Raw genomic sequence first — 23,391 nt, forward strand, 5'->3', positions numbered from 1 at the left:
ATATAAGTACCATTATTCTGTGATCAATTGTTAACTGCCTGTTGTATTAAAAAAGCTCTGTTTACAGTTTAAAAGGTTTGTCAAACACATTTGTGTGAAATGGTATCCCTTTAATCACAGTAAAAATAATGCAGAATGCATCTATTAATGAAGGACTTGGCCGTATCACTGCAAAAAACAAAAAAATCACAGAATTTAAACAGCTTGCGCTCAAGTTTTCCGAGTTTGTTTTCACTTGTTCGTAAATCACTTCAGCTGAAGCAGGCCCAGCTCAAAAGACTGGCTGCAGCCCTAGTCAAAATAATGAAATTCCATTGATTGTGCTGGTTCAGGAAGGCTCTTAAATTACTCTCATTGTCTTAGATGCATAAGTACTGGTAGGCAGATTTTTGATGATTTTCCACATAAAAATGTTTAATTTACTCAGAAACTGAGTAGTGTGTACCAATGGAACTATTAAGTGGCTCAGTTTTTAACGTTATTTTCAGTGATATTACATCAGGTTACTTGCAGGTGGAGGACTATTCACCCTTATTAATATGCTTATTTTTGGTGATAACCCCTTTTTCAGCTGTAATAATAAAATTACACAAGTTACCACTCTTAAGTACATCAAGGAGTTTTCTCTAATAGAAAAATAAAAGAAATAATTATGCTCAGTTACACTTGCTGATTGCACTGGTCATGGCAAATTTTTTGTTTGTGATTATGCAAATGAATTTTAGTGCGAACGTGAAGTGCAACTGAACAAGTTTGATTGCAAACACACATAGATGCAAATTCCTGATTGCACCTAAAGTGGAAACTTCATTTCTTAAAAAAATTTGCTTGTGGAATGTGGGCATCGCTGGCTAGGCTAGCATTTATTGCCCATCCTAGTTGCCCTTGAGAAGGTGGCGTGAGCTGGCTTCTTAAACCATTGCAGTCCCTGTGGTGTAGGTACACCCACAGTGCTGTTAGGGAGGGAGTTCCAGGATTTTGACCCAGCAACAGTGAAGGAACGGCGATATATTTCCAAGTCAGGATGGTGAGTGGCTTGGAGGGGAACTTCCCATCTATCTGCTGCCCTTGTCCTTCTAGGTGGTAGAGGTCACAGGTTTGAAAGGTGCAGTCAAAGGGAATTTGCAGCTGCTCCTAAGGTCTTGCTTTAGTATCATTCTGCCTGTTCCAACTTGTTTAGTTCCACTACCGTGCTCTTTCCCCATAGTCCTGCTTTTCAAGTATTTGATCCAATTTCTCGTTAAAAGTTATTATTGAATCTGCTTCACCATTCTTTTAGGTCGTGCTTTCCAGATCATAGTAACTCGTCGTGTAAAAAATATGTTTTCCTTGTGTCGAGTCTGGCTCTTTTGCCAATCACCTTAAATTTGTGTCCTGTCATTACCAAACATAGTTCATTACGTTTGCATTATGCAACGTGTTCTGGATTGCCTATAACATGCCTCAAGTTTTATTATCAAAAAGAGCAGAGTGAGTTATGCACTATTACTGAAAACCCAGGACTGCTGACCGGCCAATGGGGCAGAGAACAAAATAGCTGCCCAAGAATCCAATGATATTGCATGCCCATTAAAATCTTCCTCTGTTAAGATATGTCATCAACACATTGGCAACAGAATTTATGTGTGATTGATTGAGGAATTGTGCATAACTTGGTGGTTGTTAAATTGGGTTGAAACTTGGTGGGGTTCTGGGCTCAGTGACCTTTAGTCAAGGGGGAAGGGTTATGTGAGCAGATGTAAGTGGGCATGGTGGAAGGGAAACAGGTTTCTGTGGGGGGTGTATGGCAGGTGCACACTTATTTTGTCTGTTATAATTTCCCCTGCAGCACCAGGGATTCAGAAATACCATCTTTCTATTGCTAAGTTTGGAAACCTGGGTGCTAGACCAACGACAATGCAAATTATTATAATGAGCAATTATCATCCAGATTCTTTAATTTTTTCAATTTGTCCTAATCTTTCTCAGATCTGAAGATGTGGGAAGAGTATGGAAATGTAATGGTTATATTGCAGGGCTAACAACCCAGATAATTTGGGCTCAAATCCTTCCATGAGAATTTGAGTTTGGTTTTGAAACAGAAATTAAATCTGGAAATAAGATGGTCTAAATAGAAGCAGCCATGAAACTATTAGATTATTGTAAAAACTGAATTGATTCTACAAAGTGCTTTAAGGAAAGAAACCTGCCTTCCTTGTCTGATCGGCCTATATGTGACTCCAGTCTCACACCAATAGATTGACTCTTACCTGCTCTTTGGTGTGACGTAACAAACTATTCAGTCATATTAAATCACTACAAAGAATAATCTCCTCATGCATGGGAGCACTGCCTTCTCACGGTGCCTAGAGATGGACAAAAATGCCAGTGATGCCCAAATCTCGGGAATGAATTTTTAAAATGTTATTATTTTGATTTACTTGCCTTGCATCTTCATTTTGCTAAACACAATTGCTGGCTAGCTTTTAACATCATTAATTGAAATTAATTAAACAATTAGATTGTGTTTGCATTATGTTCTTCCTGCTCTCTCTAAACAGGGCTAGCTGGATTCAACGACTGTTCACAGATTTTGTCTCTTTCACTTTGAGACATATTGTTAAAGGACAGGTAAATGTGGTCCTTTTTCATTTCATACGTATATGTACACGTCTTCTCCCTTTTTCTTCAAAAAATCTCTAGTTAAGGAGTGAGATTTTGTTGTGTTTGTATGTGTCAACATTTTGTAAAAACATGTGAAGTACCACAGGCATTTGGTCTCCCTTCACGATGTGAGGAACCACTCTCCGCATTAGATACAAGGCCTGATGTAAGGAGCCACTCTCTGTCCATAAACATCAGACCTGATGGAAGTAGCCACTCTCTGTCTATAAACATCAGACCTGATGGAAGGAGCCACTCTCTGTCTACAGACACAAGGCCAGATGGAAGGAGCCACTCTCTATTTATAGGCACCAGACCTAATGGAAGGAGCCACTCTCTGTCTATAGACATCAGACCAGATGGAAGGGGCCACCCTCTGCCTAAAGCCATTAGCTCTGATGTAAGGAGCCACTCTCTGTCTATAGACACAAGGCCTGATGTAAGGAGCCACTCTCTGTCTATAGACACAAGGCCTGATGGAAGGAGCCACTCTCTGTCTATAGAGACAAGGCCTGATGGAAGTAGCCACTCTCTGTCTATAGACGCCAGACCAGATGGAAGGGGCCACTCTCCGTCTGTAGACACAAGGCCTGATGGAAGGAGCCACTTTCTGTCTATAGACGCCAGACCAGATGGAAGGGGCCACTCTCTGTCTATAAACATCAGACCTGATGAAAGGAGCCACTGTTTGTCTATAAACATCAGACCTGGTGGAAGGAGCCACTCTCTTTCTATAAACATCAGACCAGATGGAAGGGGCCACTCTCTGTCTATAAACACCAGACCAGATGGAAGGGGCCACTCTCTGTCTATAAACACCAGACCAGATGGAAGGGGCCACTCTCTGTCTACAGACACCAGGCCTGATTGAAGGGGCCACTCTCTGTCTATAGACACCAGGCCTGATTGAAGGGGCCACTCTCTGTATATAGACGCCAGGCCTGATGGAAGGAGCCACTCTCTGTCTATAAACACCAGATCAGATGGAAGGGGCCACTCTGTCTATAGACACAAGGCCTGATGGAAGGAGCCACTCTCTGTCTATAGATGCCAGGCCTGATGGAAGAAGCCACTCTCTGTCTATAGACACCAGACCTGATGGAAGGAGCCACCTCTGTCTATAAACATCAGACCTGGTGGAAGGAGCCACTCTCTTTCTATAGACACCAGACCAGATGGAAGGGGCCACTCTCTGTCTATAAACACCAGACCAGATGGAAGGGGCCACTCTCTGTCTATAGACACAAGGCCTGATGGAAGGAGCCACTCACTGTCTATAGACACAAGGCCTGATGGAAGGAGCCACTCTCTGTCTATAGATGCCAGGCCTGATGGAAGGAGCCACTCTCTGTCTATAAAAACCAGACCAGATGGAAGGAGCCACTCTCTGTCTATAGACACCAGACCTGGTGGAAGGAGGCACTCTCTGTCTATAAACACCAGACCAGATGGAAGGGGCCGCTCCCTGTCTATAGACGCAAGGCCTGATGGAAGAAACCACTCTCTGTCTATAGACACAAGGCCTGATGGAAGGAGCCACTCTCTGTATATAGACGCCAGGTCTGATGGAAGGGGCCACTCTCTGTCTATAGATGCCAGGCCTGATGGAAGGAGCCACTCTCTGTCTATAAACACCAGACCAGATGGAAGGAGCCACTCTCTGTCTATAGACACCAGACCTGGTGGAAGGAGCCACTCTCTGTCTATAAACACCAGACCAGATGGAAGGGGCCGCTCCCTGTCTATAGACACAAGGCCTGATGGAAGAAACCACTCTCTGTCTATAGACACCAGACCTGGTGGAAGGAGCCACTCTCTGTCTATAAACACCAGACCAGATGGAAGGGCCACTCTCTGTCTATAAACACCAGACCAGATGGAAGGAGCCACTCTGTCTATAGACACCAGACCTGGTGGAAGGAGCCACTCTCTGTCTATAGACGCCAGACCTGATGGAAGGAGCCACTCTCTGTCTATAGATGCCAGGCCTGATGGAAGCAGCCATCTCTGTCTATAAACATCAGACCTGGTGGAAGGAGCCACTCTCTTTCTATAAACACCAGACCAGATGGAAGGGGCCACTCTCTGTCTATAAACACCAGACCAGATGGAAGGGCCACTCTCTGTCTATAGACACAAGGCCTGATGGAAGGAGCCACTCACTGTCTGTAGACACCAGGCCTGATGGAAGGAGCCACTCTCTGTCTATAGATGCCAGGCCTGATGGAAGGAGCCACTCACTGTCTATAAACATCAGACCAGATGGAAGGGGCCGCTCCCTGTCTATAGATGCAAGGCCTGATGGAAGAAACCACTCTCTGTCTATAAACACCAGACGTGATGGAAGGAGCCACTCTCTGTCTATAAACAACAGACCAGATGGAAGGGGCTAATCTCTGTCTATAGACACAAGGCCTGATGGAAGGAGCCACTCTCTGTCTATAAACAACAGACCAGATGGAAGGAGCCACTCTCTGTCTATAGACACCAGACCAGATGGAAGGAGCCACTCTCTGTCTATAGACACCAGACCAGATGGAAGGAGCCACTCTCTGTCTATAGACACCAGACCAGATGGAAGGAGCCACTCTCCGTCTATAGCCATTAGGCCTGATGGAAGGGGCCACTCTCTGTCTATAAACACAAAGCTTGATGGAAGGAGCCACTCTGCATTTAGACACCAGACCTAATGGAAGATAATTGCTCTCTGCATTAGATAAACAATAACAGGCCTATTTTTTAGAGTGTAAATGACCTATAATAGAGTTGTTACTCCCTTTAGAGATGGCATATTCTTTTCAGACTTAAGCATTTGAAGTTTCTCTAATCCTCACCCTTTATATTGGATTATTAAATCTATTCTCTCCACTCCTCTCTGACCTCAGTCACATAATAAAACCAGTAGGAGAAACAATCATTGGCAGCCTCCACAGGTATTATGGTTCATGAAAAATGAACTTGTAACAGTATGTTCCCGCCATTCTCTCTAATCTTTCTTTCTATGTTTTAAGATCTGTACCGAAATTCATAAAATGGCAAATCTACTGGCAGACTTCACTCTGTATCAAGCAGGTAAGAGATAACTTTTTTTTTTGCATAGTGATATGGCACCTTCTGTAGATTGTCATCCAATTCATATTTTCCAAACCTTTTACCACGATCAGCTGATTGGACAACCTGGCCTTCCATATCTCCCCAGATATCTTCAATCCCAGTCTTTTGGCAGCATAATAGAAGAGAGGGATTATATCCAATTGAACGATAATAAAGGAAGGAAAAGTACTGACCAGGGTTATTTCTTTCTCTCTCTGAAAGGAAGACCTTGGATCTAAAAAAAAATGCCTCCTCAGGACACTTCAAGTTACTGTATAACCAAAGGATTACTTTTTGAAGAGCAGTTGCAGTTGTTATTTAGCTTCAAATACAGTGTCCAATTTGCATCTGGCAGTGTTGATTGATGGAGAAATATTGGCTAGCAGAGAACCCCTACAGCTCTCTGAATCGTGCCAGGTCTACCAAAATAGGCAGACAGGACTGTAGTTTAATGTCCATTCCAAATGCCTGTGCCTCTGACAATCCGGAGCACCCTCAGTATGGTGCTGAATCATCAGTCTAGATTATTTTATTCAAATCCATTGTGGGGTTTGAGCTCAGAACCTGCTGACTCCGAGGCAAGGATGCTATGAAGGTGACACTTGGCTTAATGGAAGATTGACAATTAATTTCTCTGTGAGGGAAAGTCCAAGTGGAAACATCAATCAGGATTGAACTAGGATCCTCCAGTCCTGCAGCACCAATTGCCAGGCCATCTATTTTAAAACTTTTAGCAATGTGCCTTCTTTATTACAAGCACCTTCTCTCTTCACACAGCACTATTCATACAAGATGGGGAGATTGCCTCAAGTATCGAATTAACCACTGACCCAGTAATTACCTCAGGATACATTGAATCACGGCACAAGGTAATTGTGCAATGCACAAATAGGAAAATCCATTGCAGCCTTTGAATAATGTTGTGAAAATCTGGCACCTCACATATTGATTTACAGGTTACAGGTTAGCTATTGAAAAGCTTTATTCTGTGATCTTGCTATTTGTAATATGAACCTGCCATCATGTAAAGACACCAGTAGTGCAGCATAGAGAGTGTGGTAGGGGAACTGCCCACTTACATATTCCAACATGGGGCTGCGATGAGTTGCCTGGGTCGCACATCAGAGGCAGGCGTTGAATGGAGGCCAGTAACTATCGAGAGAGGAGCAATTAGAGGATGAGGCACTCTGAGCAGAGATAGAGAGACCAGGGACTATCCTACATCTCTTTTTGTGGTCAGTTAATAAACCAAGTTGGAGCAGTCTGATACCAGGTTGACTGTTGAGACCATTGTTGCGGAATGGAAGGAAGGAGGCACTTAAATAAATAAATAAAATGTATAAGTAACAGGATCCAATGGGTTAGAACCAAGTGATTAGAATCAAGATGGAAATTGGGCTATTCAGTTTTTTCCTGTTACATGGAATATTCTAGTATGGCTCTGAGCTGAAGTTAACTTGGATATAGTGAAACTGTTTTTATTCGCTGTGTAATGGAATGATAGGCTGCAATCTGTTACATCACTGAATGCTTTCACTGCGATTGTTTTAAAATGTTGCGCTATGGACCTTCCCCACAGGCAGCACATTCTTATTCTTCAAAAAATTCAGGTAGCCCCTCTACTCTGAAATGTCTACTCTGAAAATTCAAATGCCTTTTTTTTAAGTCTCTGCTAAGGTTGTAAAGAGTTAAACAAACCAGATCTGAAAGTGATCCCATCTTGGACAACCTATGCCAAATGGGGCTGCACCTGGTCTGAAAGGGCTCTGGCCTTGGGTAATTCCTGGGTGAATGGGGCTGGGGCCTGGTCTGAAAGGGATCTGGCCTTGAGTAATCACAAACACTTTTGTTAGAGCCTGTTGATTGGAAGAAGCTGCTTCATCTTAGCCACAAAATGGAAGGGGTACAGGGCTCCATATCTTGGGGTTAATGCTTAGTATCCGTAAGATCTTCTTTCAACATCCCCATTTAAAAAGAGCTTCTCCTCCCTAGGACTGACCTGTAACCTACCCTTGAGTAACTAAGCCTGAGGTTCAGCAGAAGCTGAGTTAACATTAGAGGTAAAGCAATAGTCATTAATCATGTTCATATTATTTACTGTTCTATGTTGCACAACAAGATTGAGAATCCATCTTGGTATTGTCTCGATATTGGTTCTTATCTCATTTCCTGCCCCCTAACATATTTCCCCTGCCCAATAGTGCAATCATTGCACTACCAATAAAACAAATGGAATCAAGTAAATATGCAGGCACATTCCCCTGAATCACTTCATAGGAATTACTAGGTGAAAAAGACCACAGTCTATCTAATTTGCCTTCTACCATCCTGGTAGTTGTTGGCTAATTAAAGCAATCAACCTCTGTCAATTAGTATACAGCAAACCTGGAAATGGAACAAGGAAAATCTCAGTGCTGGAGAACATTTGGAACCATGGGCAGGATCTTCCGGTTGGCAAGCGGGGGTGGGGCCCGCTCGCTGATGTGTAAAATGATGCGGGATGATGTCAGGTGGAACTCCCGATGTCACCCCACGTCGTTTTCATTTTCAAGTCAGCAGGGGCGCAGCTGAGTCAGCTGTGCGCCCGCTGACCTGTCAACGGCCTATTGAGGCCATTGAAAAACTAATTAAGCTAATTAACGGACTTCCCCGTCCAACCTTAAGGTTGGCGGGCAGGCTGGGAGCTCTGGCGGGCTTCAGAAAAAACATGAAACCTCATCCACAGGTGGGATGAGGTTTCATGAGGGTATTTAAATTTTTATCAAATCTTTTGAGAAAAGTTATGGACATGTCCCAATTCATGTGACAGTGTCACATGAGGGGACATGTAAGGGAATTTAAAAAAATCATTTCTATTGAAAATGTTAATTCTGAGCCAATCTCCCTGAGGCAGCACTTTGCCTCAGAGAGATCTGTGCGCTCTTTCGTGTGCATGCGCAAAAGAGCGCACTCTCGGCTGAGGGAATCCCCCCCTCCACCCTATCCACACAGGGAGCGCATAGCGCTTCCTGGTAGACATCACGCTGGGTGGGCCTTAATTGACCATGTAAAATGGCGGCGTGCCCCTGAGCACTTCCCCTCGATGGGGTGGGAAATTTTTCCCCATGGGTCCAAAGTCGCATTATTCGTCCCAAGCGTACTGTGCTTACCAAGTGTCTTAAGTTACTCATATGCTGTATCCCAAAATGTCTGACTCTCTACCTGCTCTCAGTGTTGGTTTTTATGAATGTTGGATATCTGCTACTTACTGCAGACCATTGTTGTGTCTCACAGGGTAGTGTTTCCTACAAGAACTCTTCAGTTTCACAGAAGCCCAGTGCCATCCCAGTTGAGAGAGTGGAGACCAGAATGTTTAATCTCTGGGTCTCGGAGCCAGTGATCAACTCTCTCCTTTTTGCAGCATATCAAGACGATCGCCTGACTCTGAAGCTCACAGACAGTGATTTGCTGGTGAGTTACAGACCTGTTCAGAATCATGTCAAATGCAGTTGCTTTAACTCTTTAATTTAAAGCACTAAAAATCAGCTCCCTTCACATAAATGCACCATTTTGAATGGCACTGAATTATGCATATTGGGTGGGGAGGGGAATCCCGTTTCAGATCCTTCGGCCGGGATTTTCCGGCCCCATTGTGGGTGGGACCCACCGTGGACGAGGCAGCGCCACAGCCAGAAGTTCGTTGACTTGCGGCGAGACTGGACGATCCCGGCAGCGGGCAGGTGTGGAAAATCCCACCCTTAACCTGTAGCCAAGTGTCTGATCTCATAAGAACAAAGGGACAAGAATATGCCATTCTGTACCCCCAGCATGTTCTGCTATTCAATTAGATTATGTCTGCACTGTATTTAAACCTTATTTACCATACTTGGCTCCCTAACCCTTAATACCCTTACCTAACATAAATCTCTCGATCAAAGTTTTGAAATTTTCAATTGACCCCCAGCCTCAGCTGCTTTTTGGGACGGAGAGTTCAAGATTTTAACTACCCTTTATGTGAAGATGTACTTCCTGGCATCATCCCTGAATGGCTGAGCTCTGTCTTCAGTCAGAGCTGTGGCAGCTGCCTACAAATTGGTTTTAGTATCTCTGAATTAGTAGCAGGGTCCACTAGAGTCCCAAATCCTGGTTGCTGTCCTGGACAGTCTGGGTCAGGCAGTATCGGGTTTCATAGCCAAATGGCATGATGGCTCTCGCTGTGAAGATGTCGAGTATTCACTTGGGTGAAATTTTGAAGGGTGCCCAATGCTGGTGAAACTGCTCTTTCTCTAGGACGGGAGAGTTAAGGGAGGGTGTAAGGAAGACAAAAGCATAAAGCAGTATTTACCATGGCTGGCTTCTTCACCATTTCAGAAACTTTTTGAGGATGGAGGATCTAAAAATCAGCCGAACATTTTACAGCAGGTATGTCATCATTTCATTCTTTAATAATGGGCCAGCCCCTGTGGATAAAACACTTGACAAACACCTTTTCGGGAGGAAGAGCCTGAGGAGCTGCCTGTTCATTTTCACATGCTGATCTTGTGTCACTGACATAGTGATGTGTCTTCATATAATTAATATCAAGTGCACTGATGAAGGGTGATTTTCACATTAACTATCTGGTGGTGAGCATCATAGCCTGATCTCCATTCTATTTTAATCAATGGAATGAAATTCAGATGGACAATCTGTTTGGCTTGGTTACCCTCATGCAGTGCCAATGAAAATTACGCTCAAGCTGTTGATTGCATGTGTATGCTCATGTGGAAACTTATATATTTTTATGTGCCTGTGCAGCCAGTGCAAAACATTGTTGCAAATACCGTTTTTATATAGTAGAGCCTCTACAAGCTCAACTGATTTGCCCAATGAGTAAGAGGATCAAGATTGTCGCTGTTGCCTCAGCTGTCAAAATGTTTTCCGGGCTATTTTACAGATGATCCCTGGTGTTCCTATGCGAAATCTGATGATCAAACTTGGGCCTCTTAGACCGCCTGTCATTCTCTTCAAGCGTCCAGGCACCATTATGCAGGCATCTATATATGTGGAAGTTGACGTGTTGTCCAGCAATAATGACTCACACATCGCACTGTATTTGGAAATGGTTAGTAGCTTTGATGATATCCCAGAAGCAACATATTTTAGTGCAACAAATTGGGAGGGATGACAAACTGTGAAGAGGACTATGAAGGGCTGCAGACAGACAAAGATAGGCTAGCAGGGCAGGCAAGTGGCAGATGAAGTTCACTGTAGAAAAATGTGAATGAATAGTTTGTAAGAACGGGATAAGAAATCTGCTTTAAATGATAAGGTTTAAATAGGGCAGGAAAGCAGGAAGATCTTAATGTGTAGATATGAGGGCCATTCCTACATTACAATGATGACGACAATTCAAAAGTACTTCATTGGCTATAGAGGGCTTTGCAAAGCCCTGAGGCTGTGAAAGGTATAAATGCAATTTCTTCTTCCTTTATTAACGGTATCTTGGAAAATGAAACCGGAAATAAAATCAGTGGTTTTGTATCTAGATCTATTTAATGAAAAAGCAAGGGGGTCAATGTACAAGATCTGAATTAGGCCTCAGTTGGAATATTTTGTATAATGTTGGACCCTCCATTTGGATGGCAGGATGTAAACACATTGGGAGGAGGTGCAATGAAGACTCACTTAAATTTTAGGAGAGTTTATCAGTTACAGGTATGAGGAGATACTTAGGAAGCTTGTCCTGATCCTCATAGAGAAAAAGAGATGTGGATTTCCCCAGTGACACATGCAAAGGAATTGCACAATATGATTTCACATTTTAAGACTGTTACTCAACATACCAAAATAACATTGACTAAACATTACTTAGTAGGCAAGTAATACACTAACTACAGAAAAGGTACCCCTTGTAACTTCTGAACACAACTTAAAACCCCCACCGCATTTGTATGTTACTGCATATTCTCAATGGATTAGAAACTCTGGGCAAAATTTTTACCTCGGCAGGCACGCGCCCGACCCGCTTGAATGTAAAATGACGTGCGTTGACGTTGGGCGAGCGTCCCAACATCAACGCGCAGTCCTGCGATATTTTGGTTGGCGGGCGCATGCCGGAGTCAGCTGCAAGCCCAGCGACAATTAAAAGGCCTATTAAGGCCATTAACAAAGTAATTAAAATATTTTTTGCTGCCTGTCTAACCTTACGTTTGGCGGGCAGGCGAAAATTGCACTTTTTAGGAAACCTTATCCACGGTTGGGATGAGGTTTCCTAAAGCAAATAAAAGTAAAATAAAAGTTTTAAAAATTAATAACATGTCCCTACTCATGTGACAGAGTCACATGACTGGGGCCAAGTTTTATAATGTTTTTAATTTCTTTATCTTTAAAAAAAATTCTTCAGCTCTGTGCCTCAGGGAGATTATCAAGCACACCTCGGGCACATGTGTAAAGTTCACACACACCCCCCTCCCTCTTCCCGCACAGGCAGTGCTGAGTGCTACCATTCACGCTGAGCGGGCCAATCGCTTTCCAGCCTCGATCGCAGGCGGCGGTCAGTTTCCCGACTGCTCCTGCCGAGCCCGCCCGACAAGAGCAAAACTCTGCCCTTAATATTTAAACTCCCAAACATCTCCCACAATTCTACAGGCTCTCTTCTACCTGCCCAATCCAGGGTGCATCTTCCAGTATCCTTTAAACAATGTCACTGTCACACAATCTTCCACGCCTACTTGAATGGACTTCTAGCAGCAAGGCACCCACTGGTGACTCCTTGATCTTCAACCCTGCACAACAAGGTTTGTGCTTTCGAACAGGGATTCTGTCTTCCCCTGCAGTCCATTCAAAAGCAGTTTCTTCCTCCTGTCTGGAATGGCAGCACCTGTTGTGGATCTTCCTCCCCAATTGTCTCCGAGAGGCTGCAAGCAGCAAGAAAAGTTGCCTGTTCCTTTGTGTTCAGGTGTTAAAACCCGAGTCTAGCTTGAAGTGGACCCAAATCTTCATGGCAGCTGGATCACATGGGGCTGTCGTCAGCCAGAGTTTAGCACAACTTCACATCATTCCCATTCCAGGACATTCCGTTTACCTTAATTCAAAAGAGATAGTTTAAAACATGACCATCCTATAAAGTCTAGTGGTTATAAAAAGTTAAAGCTTTTTTCATTGCATCAGAGGAGGTTAAGATGTATGAGTGCCCATGAGGGAGGACGAGCAGCTCTCCATAAACTCTTGGGGCAATCTTTTTTCATGTTATTTACATAATTGATTTGAGAAAGAAGCAAGTGAAATACGAAAGTTGGGGGGGGGGGTGGTGGGGTGAGGGGGATGGGGAACAGTAGCTCAGAGAAAGGGAACGCAAAAAGTTAAGTGGGGAATGGAAGTCACTGTTAAAGACCTTCAAATTTGGACTGAGATAAATAGTGATAAATGGTTTCTGCTAGTCAGTCACTGAGTGTACAAATTCAAGATAATCACAAGAAAAGTTAGAGCAAAAAGTTAGATGGAATGTATTTTAGTTTCACTGAGCTACTTAAATTGGAACTGTACTGTAGTCCACACACCCAGCATTTGCAGACCAAAGCCATGTTTGTGATACCACTCACTGATGACACCTAACCACCTCACCTAACCACCATCTCAGAGAAGTAAAATTGCATAATCTTGTTGTTTTATGTGTTGCTCACAATTAATCACTTAACCTCTTATCTCCTCTCAACTGCCAGAAAATGAGAAGCCTGTTGGGTTTATTTGCAAAGCAAATTTTAATTTTGCGGCCCTCTACTGTAACCTGACTCCGGCAGTGTCAGTGTTAAAGCTGGAGGGCAGCTAATGCTGTTTGTGGCTGGTGTTTTAAAATGCTCCAGTCTTGATGCCAAACCAGGGATAACAACCATACGGTTATTCCTATTGCTGAGATTCTATATTCCTGTTACCTTCAGATCAACACCTGGAACCAAGAAAGTCACTGAACCCCACCACCATAATGAAAAGTTACTCCAGCTATTTCTTTTCAACCTAATTGTATGGAGGTACATTTTACTGTGTAAGCAGTCCCTTTTCTCAAACAACAATTGGTGCCTTTTGGAAAATTTTCACCTCTGAGAGAGTGTGGGTTAGTTTCCTTCTCCCATGAGCTCTCATTTTCATTAATATATCATTGTTCTACCTCATTCTCCTGACCACAGGATTCAAATATAGTGGGATATTTACATAAAGCATGGGGTAGAAATATCACTTGGCAAAGTTCATGCACCCTGGAATGAGCGTTTGCTTGTTAACTTGGCAGATCTACATTTCAGCCTTTTTACATTTCTTTCCTGCCTAATTTTTGTGTGTGATTCGCATGAATGTTTTTAATGAGCCAGTGTTTGAGCGTCCTAATACTATTGTGGTAATCAAGGTCAATAGAACAACTCTCCACTAGACAACCCCACCCTCTGTAGAACAACATGACCCATTAATCTATTCATATCTCACTGAAGTACCTCCAGTGGATGATTCTGAGTTGGTGAGTCATCCTATTCAAGTCTGCTATTCAACAATATGACGTGGACTTTCCCCTGAGTGGCGAAAGTACCTGGGAGTGTTACCCCATCTGGTTCTCAGTTGTACATGCAAGGCCCAGGAGATGCCCAAGGTGCAAAACACCCGGGTCTGTGCCTTCAGGGGGCCTGGGCTCAACTTGCAGCTTCTCCTTTCGCGGTTACCAGCAGCATCACCCCTCTCTCAAATGGCCACCTCACTCCTCATTGTGTTCACACGCAAGCAGGTGGTGGGTGGTCCAATCCAGGGTAGAGTGCCAGTTAATCTCCTGGACCGAAAGCCTGAGTCCGTTTATTTTGACAGCCAGGGTGTAGGTAATGATCACCAGCATCATTCTGGGCGATGTAGTCTGCCCTTGGCCGTGCTCTCACCTCCCTGCGCGGTTGCCAATCCACTAAAGAACTACAGGGATCAAGATGGCAGAGTGGGCTGGGAAGGACAGGAGGAGCAGCGGCTGCAGCAACATCGAGGCCCGGGGCAACTGGGGTGTTAGGCATGGTGGAAAGGAAGCACATTGTGCCACTTTCACAGGCATCCCAAACTCTTCCTCAGCAATATCAATCTCCATTAATTAATTGATAAAACCATTTGGTTTTTGTACCACAAGAGTAATCATGGTGCCATTGAATGCTATCTGTGATCACCTACCTGCCTATAGGTAGGTAAAAAAACAAACGTGGCATCCACTTTAAAGCTCATCTGTTTAAATGCACTTACACTCAGGAGGAAATAATAGTTGTCAAACATGACTCAGTGCATTTAATTACATGAAATACTGAGCCACCAATGCATATTGAATGCTTATATTGCAGCAGGCTTCAAATTGGTAAAAGACCTCTGGGCCCAGAAGGAGTGGGTGTATGTGAGTGATTGAATGTGTGTGAAAGAGAGAGAGGGAAAACCATGAGAGCTTGGGAGTGACTGGAGACAGACAGAGAGAGACACACACACCCTCCTCCTCCTCCCTCCCCAAAACCATTCCACATACCAGGCTGGGAGAGGAGGAAGATCCAGGCTAAAAAGGCAAACTGGTTCCGACCCCCACTTTCATATGAATTCCGCTGAGGCCAGCTTGGAGTGTGCACAACCAGAGGCAGATGTCAGGTTGGTGTTAGTTAAATCCTTATTTTGGCCCCAGTGCCCTCCCTCTTTCCTGGTGACCAGGACTTGGGGCTTAGTCTGTGTCTCTAGCTCTGCTTCTTGGAATTTTTTAATGGTCATTTTTATTAATTGCTCATTTTTAAAAATTATCAATGTATTGCTTTGACATTGATTTTACTTGCACAGCAAGTTGTTTATGTTTTCTTCATATCTTAACTATTTTTTTTGAAGTTCATGTTTAATGTTGTGTCAAATCAGATTTTAGGCAGCTGCTGCTGGGTTTTTTTGCTGAAGGGGAATGAGAGGCTCACAAGAAATCTGACTGCTTTATGGAGGGCTGGTAAAAAGGGTTATATTTGCTCCAGTAGAAACAGGAAGTTTTGGAAATGCTCAGGAAATCTGGTGGCATCTGGGCAGAGAGAAACAGGGGTCCGTGATCCTTCATCAGATCTAGTGCATATTGTGGACCTGAAGCATTGACTCTGTTTCCTTCTGCATAGATGCTGCCTGGCATGCTGATTATTTCCAGCATTTTCTGCTTGTATTTCAGAATTCCAGCATCTGTTGCACTTTGCTTCCATATGTTCCGTGTTGGAAATTTGTAAGTGTGATTAGTTTCAATGTAAAATGAGAAAATATTTATCACTCGATGCAAATGATAATTTTTCTGTTAGTAAAGCCCACTTGTGTAGATAGAAATAGCACATTATCACAGGCGAACTGGTTGGTGCTAATTTACTGGAAAGTTTTGCCACTTTTAAATTTGGAATGGAACCAGGAATCATGTGCCAATAGAACTTGTCACTGTTAGTTCAAAATATTTGCATTTGTACATGGGATTGTTGTTTGCAGTGCTTTTGAGTTTCAAGTCTTGGATATTGCTGTCCAGATATTGCATAGGGTCAGGTTCAAAGAAGCGGAGCTGGTTGTATAATATGAAGTAGAAAACTGTTTGTAATTGTCTGGCAAAGCTGTGGTTGTAAAGTGAGACATATTGAAACTGGAATAAAGAGCCCAGAAACAGGAGAAGCACCAGAGTACATGATTTCTCTCCCTCATCCTGGGTTTGGTGTTAGTGGAGAGAATGTGAATTTAGATGACTTGTTTAATAGTAGTTAGAATTTGTCTTGTGTGATTCCAATTTATGAGCTTCATTACTTAAGAAACTGTTCGTTACTTAAGAGCTTCCTCCCCTTATATTTAGGATTCTGAAACTATTGTCCTTGCATCTTATGCAGAGAGGAAAATCCACCTGCAGCCCTCTTCTAGTCTGTAAGTGCCTCAATTGCTACACTACAATTATTTGGAACACTGTGCATGTTATTACTGAGACATATTAATCTTTAAAACTGTGTTTCTCTCTACAGCTGGGCCATCAAAGTTGTAAACAGCAATCCTGCGATCACTCTGGTTAGTACACACAGAATCTTTACGCCTTGGAAAGCTTGAGTTGTTTCGGCAAGTTCCAAATGCTTCATAAATTAACTGTAGCTTTAAAGAGATGCCATCAAAATGAAACAATATTCAATAACCTTTATTTCTGTTGTCTTGAAGATGTAAAAGCAGCTTTTTTACTCTGTCATGTGGCGACAATGACACATTGTTCTGATGTGACTGTATTTGTGAGTGTGGAAAGCCCTTTTTCCTTAGCACTTACTGATAAGGAGTGCGACTTTTTAAATATTTACTGCCAAAAAAAAATGTCTTCTCCCAAATTTGTTCAGACATGGGTTTCTTGTATGTGAGGAAAACTAAACTGTTTGTGGGTGTCTCCCCTATCTAAATTCAAAATTGAAGTACTTTGGTAAAGGGGAAAACATGTTTCTATTGATTAATAAGTAAAGGGTTTAAATTTACATTTCCACCACATAGTTCAAGAAGTGGTTCAAGAAAGCCTGCTATCACCTTATCAAGAGCAAGTAGGCATAGGCAATAAATGCTAGTCTTTTCAGCAATGCCAACTTGCTGAGAATGATTTTTAAAAAACTAGCAGAAGAATAAGGGCTGGATTTTCGCGATATCAGAGAGGCTCCACTGACCTTTAAAAATGGCAGGCAGGAACTGATTCCTGGATTTCCTCCTTATTCCCAGCGGTCCCTATTTTCGTCAACGTGGGTTAAAGGTTGGTGTGGGTCACGACCTGTATCCTGCACTCCCGACCTGGCTGGCTCCATTGCAGGGATAGGCATCACCTAACCTCCCTCCCCATAATTTTCATGGAGTTGGGCCAGCTTTTCAAGGACTCATGGTTCACAATCCCTCACAGGTGTCGTGAACCATAGTCTGGGTGAGGGAACATTTTGAAAGGTAAGTTTAAAATGTCACACCCTTGCCCATCATGCCAATCTATGTTCCCCCCATCCACTCCCAATCGCCCATCATACCCTGCATGCCAACTTATGACACATCCACACCTATTCACTCTCAGTATACACTCTGTACAGAATCAGCAAGCCGGTTAGTAACGATGGCATTCATAGAAAAGTTTTAAGAAGCAGTCATTCATTCATATATTTCTTTATAAAATGTTTTTACTACAGCTCTATAAAAATGTCAGTCATCAAGACCTTAAAAGTACCAATAGCAGAAACTACAAATACTTGATACCTCTTTATCTTGTGCAAATAAACATTGTACAATTGACAAAATATATCTTGGAGATACAGCTGTTGATCAAACAATGTTTTCCCTTGGGTACAGCTGTTTCAGTAGATTAATGGATTTTGGGCTATTAGCCAAGAATGCATAATGAGGCTTGGCTGAGAGCCTAAATATCCATTGGATGTCTGGATGATTGACACTTTTAAAGGGCAGTAGTAAAGGCCATTTTCTTTAAGAAACTTATGAATTAATGACTTTTAAAGCTTTTTCACACATACCATTGTCACTATGAAGTCCATTGGTTCGTTACAGAGTGGATACTGGGTGAATGAGCATGGAAGTGCCGTAGATTGGCATGGAACGTACAAGGGGCCATTACAGGTGGGTGGAAGGGATATGTTGGCATGGAGGTCATGAGGGGCCATGGGCATGAGTTGACACAACTGGTGCATTGGGAGTCTGCGGGGAGATGATGGGTGAGGACTAGAGGGCCTAATATTAAATTAAAAACTGGGACAAAGTCCAAGAGCACTGAGGAAAGCCTTTAAACCAGCCTGACTTGGCACTTGGCAGTCCCTGTGGCTGCCTTCAAACTGTATCCGGGGGTAGTGGGCCCAACTCCAGTTTGCCCACCAGAACAAAAATCCCAGCTTTGCAGGCACATTTTCCCGAGGCGGGCATGCTGAGCCTGGAAATTTCCCGACTCCCACTACCCACCTCTAGAATGAAAATGCAGCCCAAAGGGAGGGCTTGGAAGAATTGTTTTTATATAGAGGGCTTTTATTGAACATCCCACCAAAAACTGCAGGGGAAGCAGAACCAATAATGGTTTTTGAAGAGGAAGTTTAAGAGTCTTGTGAAAAGAGCAGGGAAATGTGATGAGGTAGATAGCTTTTCCAGAGGCTAGGAAATGGTACAGTGGACAGAATAGCCTCCTTTTGGACAGCAATATTTTATGAATATAATTCATAAAATTATGAATGTTCTTGGCTCCTCGGCTTGAATCAGACCAGCCTGTCTGAACCAGTCAATGCTTTTCCACTTGTGGAATAGAATTGCAACCAAGAGGAGACACCCAGTTGCTCTCCATAGTACAGGTTCTAAGTTCGGGGAACCAGCTGCATTGTAGACCCATGAAAACATGGATCTAAAACAGTGTGTTGTCCGATTAAACCAACTGGTTTCGCAAAGATATGAGTGGGGAGCTGGTTCCTCCCATAGGCCCATTGATCCAATAGCTGTGGGCAGAACTTTACAATCGGCGTGTGGGGGCGGGCCTGACACACCAGAAAGTAAAATGACGCACAATGACATCGGGCGTGCGTCCTGCTGTTATTACGCCATCTCGCGATATTTCGTTTGGCAGGCGTGCGCCGGAGTCGGCTGCATGCCCACCAATAATTGAAAGGCCTAATAAGGCCATTAACTAGTTAATTAACCTTAACTCTATGCTGCCCGTCCAACCTTACGATTGGCAGGCAGGCGAAAAGGGCAAACGGCCTTTACATTTTTTAGGAAACCTCATCTACGAGCGGGATGAGGTTTCCTTAAAGCTTTTACAAATTAAATAAAAAGTTTCTTTAAAAATGTAATAAAACATGTCCCCTCATGTGACTGTGTCACACGAGATGGGACATGTTTATATTTTACAATGTTTTCATTTTTTTTGTGAAAAGTGCTTCAATTCCCCCTGAGGCAGCTCCATTTCTCAGGGAGATTGAAGTGCTCTTTCACGCGCATGCGCTGGACCCAACTCTCCCTCCTCCTCCCCCGCTCACACAGATAGCGCCCAGTGCTACCGCTTGCAATCCATGCTGGGCGGTCTTTAATTTGCCCACCCACATGAAATCGCGGTGCAGAGCCAATCGCGGGCAGCAGTCAGCTCTGCGACTGCCCCTGCCCACTCCCACCTAGCCCACCCGGCCAATGTAAAATCCTAGCCAGTATTTCCATAACCTGTGAAAGGCCCCTCCAAACTTTGAATGTGGTTCTCTCTTGTGATTGCCTTGTGTCAATTTGATGAATAAGATGTCATACTGAAGAATGTTTCAGACCATGGAACATTTGCCATTTCAGAATGAGAATAAAGCTAAGCGTTATTTGGAGGCATTTTTCTCAACAGGAGGACTGGAAAAGATAATCTCTTGTGAGTATAACTGAGGGGGAGGGGGATTGAGCAGATAAAGATTTGGATTTTATGCATTTATGATGTAAAGCAGGTGATAGCGAGTCACCACCCTGTTTTACATCTCTTCCCACATTCAGTGGGACACATGTTGCTATTTAATGATGCCTAAGAATGAATACAAACCAGCCAGGTTCAAAATGGGCAAAGCAGGAATACTTCAGCTCAACTTTATCATCCCAAATTGAATGCACTGCACAATTTTTAAAATTAAATAATAGTGACTGTCCAGTGTGAATTAGGCTTTGTGTTGTGTAGGGAAACATCATATTAAGGAGGATTTGACTCTCTGTCTTGAACATTGGAATCAAAATCATCGTTTTCATTGACAAGTACCTAATGTATTCTTCATATTTTGTCTTACTTGCTCAAGATTCAATGGGCTGCTTCTTCCGGTCAGTGAGCAGACGGGTGGTGCCCACACGTAAAATGATGTGGGGTGACGTCGGGTGGGTGTCCTGATGTCACCCCGCGTCATTTATATTTTCAGGTTGGTGTGCGCAGAGCCAAGTCGGCTGTGTGCCCGCCAACCTGTCAACGGCCACTTAAGGCCATTAATAAAGTAATTGAGGTGATCAGTGCACCTGCCCATCCAACCTTAAGGTTGGCAAGCAGGCCGGGAGCCCTGGCAGACTTCAGAAAAAACATAAAACCTCATCCACCAGTGGGATGAGGTTTCATGAGGGATTTTAAATGTTTACAAAATGTTGAAATAAAAGAAATTGGCATGTCCAAGCTCATGTGACAGTGTCGCATGAGGGGACATGTCAGGAATTGTTTTTTCACACTTCTAAAAATTTTTGAAACTTCCAGCGATCTCCTAGAGGCAGTACTTAGCTTCAGGGAGATGAGTGCGCTCTTTCGCACGCGTGCACAAAAGAGCTCACTCCCAGCTCAGGGAATACCCCCCTATCTGCTCGTGGAGTGCAAAGCACTTCTGAGCACAAGTCATGCTGGTTGGGCCTTAATTGGCCCGCCCACATAAAATGGAGGCGCGTGCCTGACTGGGGGCACCAATAGGGAACCTGCCCACCCATGCCCGCTCCCGCACATTCCCCCTGAAAATGTTGCCCAATGTCTGGTTCCACAGGTACCAGTTTTCATGTGTGAATCTGCACATTGGCACCAATAATAATTTTTTACCCCCTCTGGCACAGTAGTTCTGATGTTGAGGGGAGCACTCCTACTGCAACCTTAATTGAGAATTACTAACCCAACAGAGACAGGTATGTTTCTTATTTGTATTGCTTACAACCTTTCATTGCTGAGTGAATTTTCCCCTCTTTCTCCCATCCATCCTCCAAGTACGCCTCTATTTTGCCTTTTAAATTCATTGTACAGAATGGTGAGCCAGCCAAAACAGCATCGTGAGGAGCCTTTCTATGTTTTTTTTGTCACTGGCCTAAAAGCAGCTCCTTGGTGTAAGGGGAATCATCAATAGAAACAAAAGAGATCATATGTGAAGCCTAAGCTGTGTATTGCTGCTGTGGGTGTTTTAACTCATATATTCAGCCAGCCGGCAGCAGTCCTTCCTGCCATTCTGTCCGTTAGCACATGGCAACATGCAGGAATGTGGCACATTATGTTTTCCTGTGTTGAGGCCATGTTACTGCCTGCCTTTTGTTGCTCAATGGTAGCAGATTGGCTCCGCTGTTGTTTATGGGGCAGAGAGCAGTGTGTTTGTAGTTTTAACCTGCCTTCAGCTTCAGCTGTGATCTGCATACACAATATTAACTAACAGTATGGACTAAGTGTCGATTATCTGTTGAATCTTTGTTAAAACCAGACTGAGTTAAATGAAAGTAACTAATTTTTTCTTCTTTAACTAGATATAGAATTTTACGTAACAGCCCTGCTTGACAAAAAGGGATTGCGCTATTTTAACATTACCAACACTCTGATGGAGACAGATGAGGTAGAGAATGATTACAAATGTCTTTTGTAAAGCTTTTTGATGGTGGGTGACCAACAGTGCAATGGAACTTTCTAAACTTGTCTCTTTTGCAGGGTTATGTGACCATCGCAACAGACTTTGGCTTTCCACGGCACTTACTAGAGAATTTCCTCCAAAACCTCACGCCGATGGCAAGGTCCTAAATTCAGAATAAATGGTGAGGATTGGTTGGATGCGGAGCCAATGAAATGAGGGTTTGCATTAACTTGGAAAAAAGACCTTGATCTTTGTTCTGAAGATATGTTTAACTGAGTTTACCAAATCAATGATTCACTGTTATTACTCTGACATGTTGTATTCACCTATGTTTGTCAATGGCATTTAAACAAGTATTATATAATTAATTGCTCCATATCATTCTGCAAAGTATAATGTGTTTTATCTTGTATGTTACTTTTATCCCTTCAGTTCTAATTCATGATATCTTGTCAGTCCTCTCCTATGTTACTACACTCAATTTCCTGATGGCTTCTTACACTAATAAGATGATGTATTTTCAACCTTTTCAATTTTATTTCATACCCAAAGAATATTTTAGATTTTACTCGATGGTGCGGGGGAAGGGTAGGAGAGTGAGAGGCAAATTCTGAGCAAAATTTAGTAGGAGGAATCTAGAATATAGATGCAGATATTTTTTGGTCAATTTTCACATCCCTTCCAACGCCCCCCCCCCCCTCCGCCCCCCCACCCATCGCCAACTCCACCCCTCCCATCCCATCCCCAACCCCAACCCCACCCTACCCATCCCATCCCCAACTCCACCCTACCCTACCCTTCTCATCCCCAACCCCACCCTACCCAACACATCCCCAACTCCACCCTACCCATCCTGAACTTCACAACAATTTTCTGTTCCATCTTTTGAAGGTGTTGATGACTCCTGCTATTTTGTTCTGTTTGCCTGTATAGTGAGTTTCAGCAGGCCATTTAGGCATGAGGTTTTTCCAGTAAAACTGAAATTTAGGCACCATATAAATGCAAGTTGTTGTTGAATGAACTAAGGTGAACATGATGACCTACCTCGACTAGTACTATCTGTGATCTTGACTCTAATGTTACAGTGCAATAAGTGATCATGTACTTTTCTAAATGTATTGTATTATTTGAAATTGAGCTCACGAGACCAGGGAAAACACCACAGACCACCAGATGTTGCCAGCACATGTAGGTGTCACAACGTTTGGGGGAATTCTATGGATGGGAAAATCTCAATTACAACGTGAAAATTGTGTTTCTGGAGGATTTTCTCTGCAGGGAAAACAAATTAAATAGTGTTACTCAACATAAAGAAGAAATTTGCATTCATAGTGCC

General features: G+C 43.2%; 1 protein-coding gene across 3 annotated transcripts in view; it reads left to right on the top strand.

Moving 5' to 3' along the window:
• Nucleotides 1-22,579, top strand: part of LOC121279579 (cholesteryl ester transfer protein, plasma) — a 34,117-nt gene extending 11,538 nt beyond the window's left edge. For 2 of the 3 annotated variants that reach the window (XM_041190701.1, XM_041190702.1), the window contains exons 6-16: nucleotides 2,541-2,610; nucleotides 5,655-5,715; nucleotides 6,514-6,605; nucleotides 9,010-9,186; nucleotides 10,087-10,137; nucleotides 10,652-10,819; nucleotides 16,544-16,611; nucleotides 16,707-16,749; nucleotides 20,017-20,086; nucleotides 21,955-22,040; nucleotides 22,133-22,579. In XM_041190701.1, coding sequence (XP_041046635.1) covers nucleotides 2,541-2,610; nucleotides 5,655-5,715; nucleotides 6,514-6,605; nucleotides 9,010-9,186; nucleotides 10,087-10,137; nucleotides 10,652-10,819; nucleotides 16,544-16,611; nucleotides 16,707-16,749; nucleotides 20,017-20,086; nucleotides 21,955-22,040; nucleotides 22,133-22,222 — 976 coding nt within the window. In that variant the 3' untranslated portion in view covers nucleotides 22,223-22,579. The remainder of the gene's footprint in view (nucleotides 1-2,540; nucleotides 2,611-5,654; nucleotides 5,716-6,513; nucleotides 6,606-9,009; nucleotides 9,187-10,086; nucleotides 10,138-10,651; nucleotides 10,820-16,543; nucleotides 16,612-16,706; nucleotides 16,750-20,016; nucleotides 20,087-21,954; nucleotides 22,041-22,132) is intronic. The other variant, XR_005943437.1, reaches the window with a different exon arrangement.
• Nucleotides 22,580-23,391: the final 812 nt, after the last annotated feature.

Source organism: Carcharodon carcharias, chromosome 7, assembly GCF_017639515.1.
Source record: "Carcharodon carcharias isolate sCarCar2 chromosome 7, sCarCar2.pri, whole genome shotgun sequence".
NCBI classification, from domain to species: Eukaryota; Metazoa; Chordata; class Chondrichthyes; order Lamniformes; family Lamnidae; genus Carcharodon; species Carcharodon carcharias.